Source organism: Mesitornis unicolor, unplaced genomic scaffold (genome assembly GCF_000695765.1).
Source record: "Mesitornis unicolor isolate BGI_N332 unplaced genomic scaffold, ASM69576v1 scaffold3192, whole genome shotgun sequence".
NCBI classification, from domain to species: Eukaryota; Metazoa; Chordata; class Aves; order Mesitornithiformes; family Mesitornithidae; genus Mesitornis; species Mesitornis unicolor.
Window position 1 is genome coordinate 2385 of NW_010166947.1, and position 9784 is coordinate 12168.

General features: G+C 39.3%; 1 protein-coding gene across 1 annotated transcript; it reads right to left on the minus strand.

Annotated features, from left to right (window-relative positions):
- Window positions 1-3116: 3116 nt before the first annotated feature.
- CCDC28A (coiled-coil domain containing 28A) lies at window positions 3117-9309 on the minus strand. The gene is made up of 5 exons (XM_010195132.1): window positions 8920-9309; window positions 6059-6222; window positions 4942-5096; window positions 4245-4267; window positions 3117-3243 (listed from the first exon to the last, which is right to left on the minus strand). Exons 1-5 carry the CDS (start codon window positions 9075-9077, stop codon window positions 3189-3191), a joined length of 555 nt encoding a protein of 184 aa, XP_010193434.1. The 5' UTR covers window positions 9078-9309; the 3' UTR covers window positions 3117-3188.
- Between the last annotated feature and the right edge of the window lie 475 nt (window positions 9310-9784).

Below are 9784 nucleotides of genomic sequence, written 5' to 3' on the forward strand. Positions count from 1 at the left end.
CATAAGCCTGTATAGGCTGTGTTAAAGGTGAAATACTTTGCATTGTAATACAACCGTGAATTGGGAGCAGTGTGGATACTGAGTAGGCATTATCAATGTCAATACAAAATACACAGAATCTGATGTAGTTGTGAAGTCTCCGTACATTGTGTGTGGTTCACACGGCTCTAACATGCCATTGCACTCCACACAATACTCACATTTGTTACTGATTCAACTGAATTTATGGAAGGTCATGATCCAAATTTAACCAGGGCTTGCTTTGTTTTTTTAATACTTTGCTCTTTTGCCTTTGCCCCTTGTACCTTTGTGTTACTATAGTTGTAACACACAACCTGCTGAGCATGAGCAGAATCAGCTCAGTAGGCCTTGATGTTTCTGTTCCTTTACACGAATGAGAATTTCAAGGCATAACTCAGTGCTTGTATACATTTGGCATTTTAACAAACTTACTGGGGAAAAAAATCCATCCTTACCCATTTATGTTGAAACTTATTTTTAGAGTTCAGTATATTTTCTAGGCCAAAGATGTTTGACTTAATAATTCATCTTGCTATTTTCAAAGTAAGAGGCAGGAAATTTAGTAACACTGACTCTCATCTCTTCCAAGTCCTCTTCTCAAAGACATTTTCCTTCCCTACTGGCTTTTCTTCCTGACTTTTATTTTCTTTTTTGATTCACCGAGGTTCCACAGATGCCTCTTGGAGTGAGGTAACGTTGATCAGTGATGCAGAAAAGAGTGGAACCTTTCAAACACTGTATCCATTTACCAGTGTGAGTTTCAGCCAGGAAACATTCAATATTAATACACTTTTATAAACAACTGTTCAGGAAACAAGGTAACAGAAGAGGAGCTCGTGTTCTGCAGCCACTTAGGTACTTTTATAACTACAACAGACTGTCGACAAGTGTTACAGTAGATCTTTGCTTTTTCTGCAAAAGCCTAGAAATGTGATTAATTACCACCTAAAGAGAAGCTCAGTCTCCCAGAGATCTTGCTATTAAATTTTCTTGTACAGATCCAAAGGATAATGAGCATACATCATTAGTGGATTGTGTAAAATACACCATTTGTAGTCAGGAGGAGATAAGAGAATTTTAATTTCTTAATTATTTGCAATTAATGCATTCTTTTTGACTTGTGATTGCCTGTGGGCTTAAGGTAGTTGAAGAAAAAGGTGCTAATTCTTGTATAATTCTAAACAGCTGCTTGAGAAAGGTATTTGTTTATGTCCATACCTCAAATTACACCTGTGCATTATGTACTTCCATAAACTGGTACAGAATTTTAGAGAGAAAAACATCCAACAGACTCCACATTTGTAAGTTATTTGAAATAATATGTTTCAAAGTTGGAAGCCTAGGCAGAGTTAGATGGCTGGAAGAAAGAGCCCAAAGAGGAAAAAGAATTTTCTTTAAACTATGAAAGCTACCGGTTAAAAGAGTATTTTGAGACCAGTATGCATTACAGTGCTGCAACTGGCAACAAAGTTTCTGGTGAGGGTACAGGTCTCCTCCTGAGTCAAAATGAGCTGCGGGAACGTCATTTTGCTTGCATAAATGCAGCTCTACTGATGACTTCTGCCACCACAACCAGCCTCACACCTTGAGGCATGATGCTAAAACCTGCTGCTCTTTTGCTTGATGTTCTAAAGTGCACTGAAACAAGGCCATAGTGCTGACAGTGAGAGGTTATTGTGCAGGAAGGATAATTGCCTGAATATTGGTTAATGAGTGGGGAAAAAAAAACCACCCAACTTGCCTTCACTTTGTGAGGAGCAAGTTGTATTCTAGTTCTTCTGAGCTCTCTTTGGCTATCACAACATCACTGGTTCACACTCAGCAGCAGGTTGGGACTTGGAGGTACTTCTACCAGCGTGCAAACCTAGACAATCTCAACAAGGAAGGAGATAAATCATGTAAAGAACAAGAACACCCTAAAGGAAAAGTGCAACTGGGATCCCTACTGGTTCCTTAACCATTGAGATTTGCCTGAGAGGCAAGACAGAGAATAACAGTGTTTGAGGCTGAGCTTGTAGCCAGAGCATGCTGTGGTGTTGCAACCACCTTTCTGTCCCCAGCTGCATAGCACAGATGTGGGTCTCCATGTGATTCCAAAAGGAGCTGGAGCCACCAGGATCCACAGCTACATCTGGTGGCTGAAGCAGCATCTTCTCCAAAGACACCAAACGGCTGCCATCTTCTGTGCCCTGGCCACATGCCCTCAAGTAGAAGGATTAAGATTTGATTCCTTGTGCAGTAAGTATGTACAATATAGAAACTGAACTTACTACCTAAAAATTGAATATAAAATAAGTCTAGAACCAAAAGCATAGTTCGATGGACCAGGATAGAAATTTTGGGTCTAAAACCAGCCTGATTTTACACTTTCACAGAATTTTCTCTCTTGACTGGGAACACAAAGATAACACCAATTAACAGCCGATTATTTATAACGTAGGAGTGACTACAAAATTGCATATAGTGGATTTATTGAACAATAACTGTTTTCCCAATTTTAGAATGTCACAATACTTAATCCAATTATGTGGACTGCTAGCATGCATGCTAGTTCTAATTTAGTGACATTTTATGATTATTCACAGTAACAAAAGTAAACACTGCAAGTATTCAGGCTCCTATCTTAACACAGCTGAACAGACAGCAACTTCTCAAATGAAACTGCATATTTAAAATGTTTTACTTTATTAACAATAAATTAATCTGTGGCTTCACTGATTAACAAAACACTAAAGATATAGTGAGCAGATTGTCTACAAACTGATCAGAAAGGCAACAGCATTGCTACTTTGATTAGCATTTCTCCCATTTTTACGAACTTATATCACTTTCACCCATATGAACAACACTGAGCAGAAGAAATGTAATGCCACAAAATGTAATTTCCCCAATTTTTCTATTAAATAAGGCAATAACAAAAGGCATAGCGTCACAACACCCTACTTAAAACTCTAGATACTGAGTCCTGACATAATGCAGTGCTCAAAGAGGAATGTGCAAAAATAAACACTTGGGTTTACACTTTGATTCTTCATTGTGCAAAATTCAATAAAAAAAAATTTAAAACCACAAAAAAAAACCCCAAACCAACAACTGTTCCAGATGCCACTGTCAGGAAAAACAAAAGAAGAGCTTCTAGGAGAATCCAAATTGACAAAGCTGTTCTTTCAGCCTGTGGCACCATTTGGAATATCTTGAGCATCTGCTAAATGTAGTTTTTGGCTGAAGCAAACCATTAAGGAATACCATTTTCACACACAGCTAAGGCATAAACAAGGTAGCAGCATTACATGAAACTATGCTGAGTCCTGTCACGGGTACGCACCAATCCATGTGAATTCAGTTCTATTAAGCCCTACACTCACTCTCAACTAGGAGATTAAATGTTCCTCAATGAGATTTAAGCATTACATACCTCCAGAATTAGCTGACAGATCAAGGGGGATGGCAGATTATTTTTAACACTATTATGTGATATCATCACTTTCCACTTGTGTTCTTTGAGACTTAGCCTTAAATAGCTTTCCACACACATAGAGAAAGCATATACCAGTGCAGTATCTTAAGTGTCAAACCAGAGTCACCCCTTTATCAACACAAACTGAATGCAGTGCTCCTCAGCTGTGTTCCTAGCTTATGACAAGCAAAGACATTAAGCTTTATCTTCTTGCGGGGGGGGGGGAATGCACGGGGCACTAAGAGCACACAGTTGTTCAGTTACCAAACTCTGCTGAGCTGTTTGACTCAACCATAGTCTGACCCTAGAAATGAACAATTAGGTCAGTCCACTACTCACAGTAAAATCAGTGATGAACAGCTGCACATATTTCTAGAAAAAAACTAAAAGGTAATAGGAGTCACTTACTGATGGGACAGAACACTCCTGATTACTCTAGAAGGAATATTACTATGTATGTTTGTTCCAGAAATGTCTCAGCAAGACACGTGTACACAGACCCTGCTTCTGCTGGGCTTTGCCATTGACTGCCAACACACTGTCTGAAGCAGTACCTGCCACCTAAATAAATCACCAGATATAAAAACAGCCTGTAATTCAAAGTGTTACGATCCAGTCGTTTATGTACTGGAAGAACCTAAAATCAATGCTGTATTACAATACTAATTTAAAAGAAATTACATTATACTATTATATTATATATACACTGTAATTTGATTACAGTTAATAATGATAATGCTAATTAGACAGTTAAGGAAAAGGATACATAGATGAATTCAGTTCTTCTAGCTGCAATATAAATGTAGAAAATATCAGAAACCACAGTTCAGTTAGTCAAATGCAATAATTATGCTGATATGATGGAATAAATACATTAAAATAATTAAGGAAATCACTAATGGCTGGGGTTGAAGTGTATGATTTTATTACTGCACTGAATTTTACACCCATAGAGCTAAGTCCCAAATTACGTTTGTCTGTCAATCTCAGGAAAGTTAAAGAAATGTTAACAGTTTGGGATTTTATGGAAATACACTAGTGAAAGGAGAAACTGAAAGTGCAGAATACATAGATCTAAGTTCCTTGTTATGTGTGGTCTTCCCCAGATGTAGGGGAATGGACCACAAGGAAAATGTTCATTGACTGCCTCTAAACAGGCTGACAGCCTCAGGCAGTTTTCAGGCAGTGGTGACTGCACCACTCACCAAGACAAGCAGCAGCCTACAAAAAAAACCAAACAACAACAAAAAAAAACCACCAAAAACCAACGAAAACCAAAACAAAAACCAACAAAAACCAAAACAAAAGCAAGGTGCTGTGTTTTCTCAAAGCCAAGATGAGGACAGGGCTTGCATCTTGGTTCGTTACAGAACACATCCTCAGCTGTAAATCGCTGCCTGCTCAGTAGCGTCCTTTCCCTCAGCCGAGGGCTGTAGGCAAAGCTTTGCCTTCCCAGTACTTACATCTGAGAGCAGCCTGTCCAGGTTGGAGTCGCTGGCCAGTTTTCTTTTATCTTCAGGGAGTTCTTCCAGCTCCCCATAGAGCTCCAGATTGAGGCGAGCAAGTTTCTCCTGCATACTCCGCACGTGCTCCATCTGCTCTATGGAACATTCATTTCCTAAAAGGACGAGCAACGGCATGAAATAAAGAAACCTGAGAGAGCAAATGAAGGTGTGAAGATGCAGCGTTTTACATCAGAGAAGAGAAATTTAAACGTCTAATTTACAAATTAATTTGTGTTCTCAGTGATCTCTCCGTTTCACTACTGAAGTTTCTGTCAGCCTGTCTGGTGTCATGTTGTGCTGAACTTACAATAATCACCAAGTGTACTAAACTGTTAATTTTAACATGTGTTTTTCCTATACCCTGAATTTCTCTTCCATTTAGGAAGGCCTTGTATTTTTGACTTCAAATATGATCACAGAAAATTTTCTCTTATTTTAACAAATCTTGGGCATTTCTTTCTTGTAACTTACCTTTTACTAATACAGACTTTTCAGGTTCTCTTGTAAAATCGCTGCAGAATTAACATGATATGCTGACCTAACTCTAAACTTGCAAAAGCATACTTCTTTCTACATTGTATAGGGCAAAAAAGGAAGCGGAAGAGTGACATGTTTCTCTTGACACCTCCATCAACTGTGAAGTAGTAAGATCAGTAAGATGCTACGACAGAAGAATAAGCTGGGTAAAATGCAACTTGCATTGGATTCCATAGATGTTGATACCAACAGCATAAGGTGTTAACATGCTGCAAAACCAGGTGCTAAATAAAGTTACTTATTATTTCTATGCTATGATAAATAAGTGGCTTTAAACTTGGTATCTTAAATCCATTAACCAAGGTACTGCCTTTGGTATGCCATGCTGGAAGGAACAATGAAATGGCATGCAAAATATCTCACACCAACTTTTAAAAAATGCAGTAAGATCTATTAAGCTGCATTAAACCTCATTTCATACAGCAGAGACCAATATGCCAAACTGGGAGCCTGTCCATACAGACGTTGTATGTTTGCAAACATTACCATCATACAGCTATAAAAACAGTTACTGTATACAGACAATTCATGCACTTACCAAATGCTTGAAGTTTGCCAGAGTGGAAGTCATTCAGGAGACTCAGAAGTCCTCTTTCCATTTCCTGGACATCTGATACATCCGTGAGAAATGAATGCTGGATTGGTGCTGCCTGTGCCCCTTTTGCTTCGCCTCCTGGAGGTTTGGCTTTCTCTTTTATTACGCTGGGAAAAAAATGAATAATTAAACAAAAAAAGACTACTTCCACTGATAATCTGAAATATAAGATAAATACAGATTTGAGCTTTGAAAATGAAATGGAAAATATGTAACAGATATTTCAGTCACTCCTTTTAAGTAAAAAAAAAATGGATCATCAGTTTGTTTTTCAAATAAAGAACAACATCGCTATCTTGCCAGTTTGATATTCTAAAATGAAGGATTCCAACAATCTACTTTCCTACTGATAGCGGGAAACATCCATGGGACATGGTATGTAATGGCCATCTTAATAATCTAAAGAGGACCATTACCCAACAAGGATACATGGCACATGGGGCATTTGCTACATAAAATAACCCAAAAAGCATCTGCAAACTCTTTAAGTCAGAGAGAAAAGCCCTCAGCAATCACATGTTCCTGTTGTCACAAACGCCTATAGACGGCAATCAGTGTGGAAAACAACTCTTTGTAAACTGTACAGGAAGGTTACCTTGCCTTCAGATAAATCTTCCTAGAGCTCCTTCTTCCCACCTTCAAATAACATCCAGATTTGGTAAAAATCACCATCAAATGCAACTTCCCAGTAATCTAACCTAACACACACTAAATAGCACTAGTCCGTGTCTGAACAAATGTTAAACATGGTGAAAATTCTTTACTGCCCCCTCTGGAACAAAGCCATCAAAATTCCTGGATCCTCATACATTTTTCTCTAGACAGAAAATTTATTCAGAGCACTACTTGCCCATAGAAACTCCATGGATGAAACGGAATAACCATTATAAATCCAAATGAACACACAATTGATATGGAAGCTAAACACTCAGTTACCAGTGAGAAGCAGCACACTCCACCTCTGCCCCAGAGACAGACTGCATCCTAACCTAATAGATATCACATAAGGGGCTGCTTTCATCCTTGATGTCCCCCCCAATGTGTGCATGCAGCCTCTCTCTCGCAGTGGCATGGCTGCTTCTGCAGCCTCATGGTGACTCCCTTCAGAATCTGATTCAAGTGAAAAATTTTGAGCCTACAAATTAAAATGTAGAATACTATGGGGTATTAAAAAAAACCTCATAGGCACAGTAAAGAGGCTTTATTTAATTAGTGAAGATAATAGGGTTTACAGCATAGTAAGCGCCACCCTTCCCTTTAATAGTCCCATGCTCTGCAAGTCATAAATGCTCTCCTTCCAGTGGGAAATAATAATTCTTTTTCCAGCCTAACAGCTTCTGTAGTCTCTAAATACCATATAGACTACATAGGCTATATGCTGGAATGCCTAACAGTCCAACAATTATCCTATTTGTTTCAACTCAGCGCAACACATCTCAATTCAGGTTTAACTATGGCTATTTCTGCTGCCATTTCAGACTTAAAGAAAGTTTTGTATGCCAGGAAGGTCATCGATTTTTTTCACCTGAAGTTTAATACAATATAGTACTGCTCCTGGAAAACATTTTTCATTAGATTCTTGTAAATGAAATGAAAATTAACAAATACTCCTACTCCACTATTGTAACGACAATGTGCTGTTAATGACCACTCCTGCTTGAAGAATTCAAAAAATTGAATTAGCACTGCTTAGTAAACTTCACTTAACATTGAGCAAGAACGTCCTTTTCCAAAACTTAAAGCAAAAAGGACATTTTCTCCTTTAGCCAATATTGCAGGCTTACAATAAATACCTTTCTAGTACCTTCCAGAATAGTGCTGAGTCTTAATAAACTATACAGCCAGCTGCAGGCACCAGCAATTTCCATCACAGTAGTATTTATTATTATTTCCCTCAAAATAGTAACACATTTTCTCTGGAAAAAAAAAGTATAGACTTTACATTGCAGAAATGCACGATGCTTCCACAGATCAATAGTGGGTCCTTCAGACAGACTCTGTGCCAAAGAGGGCAGTTCAGTATTTAGTCTTCAGCTAATACTTACAGATAATAAACTCCACTGCCTCTCTCTAGCTAACAGTTCACTTTAAAATCCCTCTTCGCTCATTTCTCTACTGTAGCTGCCATGGCCAAGGAATGTATTTTCTAACACGCAGCAAAATAAACATTCTCAAACTGAAACAGATGCATCTATACCACACAAACTACTCCGCAATGGTACTTTCTGAAGAGTTGAATGTCTCTCTCTGCATGCAAGGATGGCCTGGGAGCTACCACTGTCTGCACTAATAGGTCATCAAATAAAACGCACCCAGAAATTCCAGTTCTCGCTCATCCTGGTCAATTTAGGTCCTTCATTTCCTGCCCTACTTGTCAGTCCCAACCTTGCAGTCATGTTATATTTCATCTGTTTCTCATAGCTGTACATCTGGGGCTCTGCTGCCTCCCATACAACACTCATATTTGCTATATTTGATCACCCAACTCTTGTTTTTCACCTGTCACATCAGGCTGTCACCTCTTCAGCTAAACTGCAATCAGTATGAGCCTACAGCATTGTGTAACGTTTTACAGAGCTTACAAGAGCATCAAGCACCTTTCTTTTCAGTAAAATAATCATTACACTGCATTAAGCACAAATCACTTTGCTAAAAAAAGACACATAATCACAAATATTCTGAAGAAAGAGTCCAAAGCTCTTTACTTCCATTCTGTCCCAGCCAGTCTAAACCCCCTTTAGACTGTATGAACACTGTTTCTGCTTCTCACTTCCACTGAGCTTGCAAGATGCTCCCAAGCTTACCGTTTTAACTTTGGTTTTTGTACTGCAGGCTGTGGTGCAGGATTTGAAAAAGCTGTACTTTTACTGACCGGCACTGAACTTTTCTTGGAGTTAGCAACCTGAGCAGGATGACTGGTAGATGATTTGGGGCTCCTCCTCTTGATTTTCCTTTCTTCCATTTCTTCCAATTTACTGCATGTAGACTATTTTGCCCTTCAAAGGGAAGTACAAGAAGTAAGAAACATCCATTACAATAAAAAGAAACTGGCATTTACAATAAAAGAAAAGGAAAAAACAGGTAACAGTGCATGGAAATATAGTTTTATAGTTCTATAAAGATAAGCAGTCACTCATTGCTTCAAACAGGAGAATCCTGTTTTCGGAAGAAGCTGCTCAGGTCTGCCTGGTCAGCAAAACATGCAGAAATTAAAATCCTCTGCATCAGCTTCAGCCAACAGGTACCTCAAAACGACCTCAAGTTTTGCATCCCATGGATTATTGCTAGAAAACACCAGGACTACTCAAGTGCACGCCAATCAAAGTACTGATAAATGACGACGGCATGAGGATGCCATGATTCATCCTTGCCAAACAACCTCCTCGACAGGGAGAGGCAATGGCCTTGGCAAAACTCAGCTGATGCCAAGTTGTTATTGCTGTAATATATGCTATTGATGGGTACGACACAATAACAGATATACTATCTTGCTGCTATCACGTATGCTACTCTCGGGTGTTACCTAATCTCCCCGCCTGGGGAAACGCCTCCTCTGAAACCCAACGCCCCGCGGAGGCGGCAGAGGGTGCCGCGGCCACAGCGCCGACCCCCTGAGGGCAGCTCCCCCGGACCCACCGCCACCACCTCCCGGAGCAACGACGCTTGAGC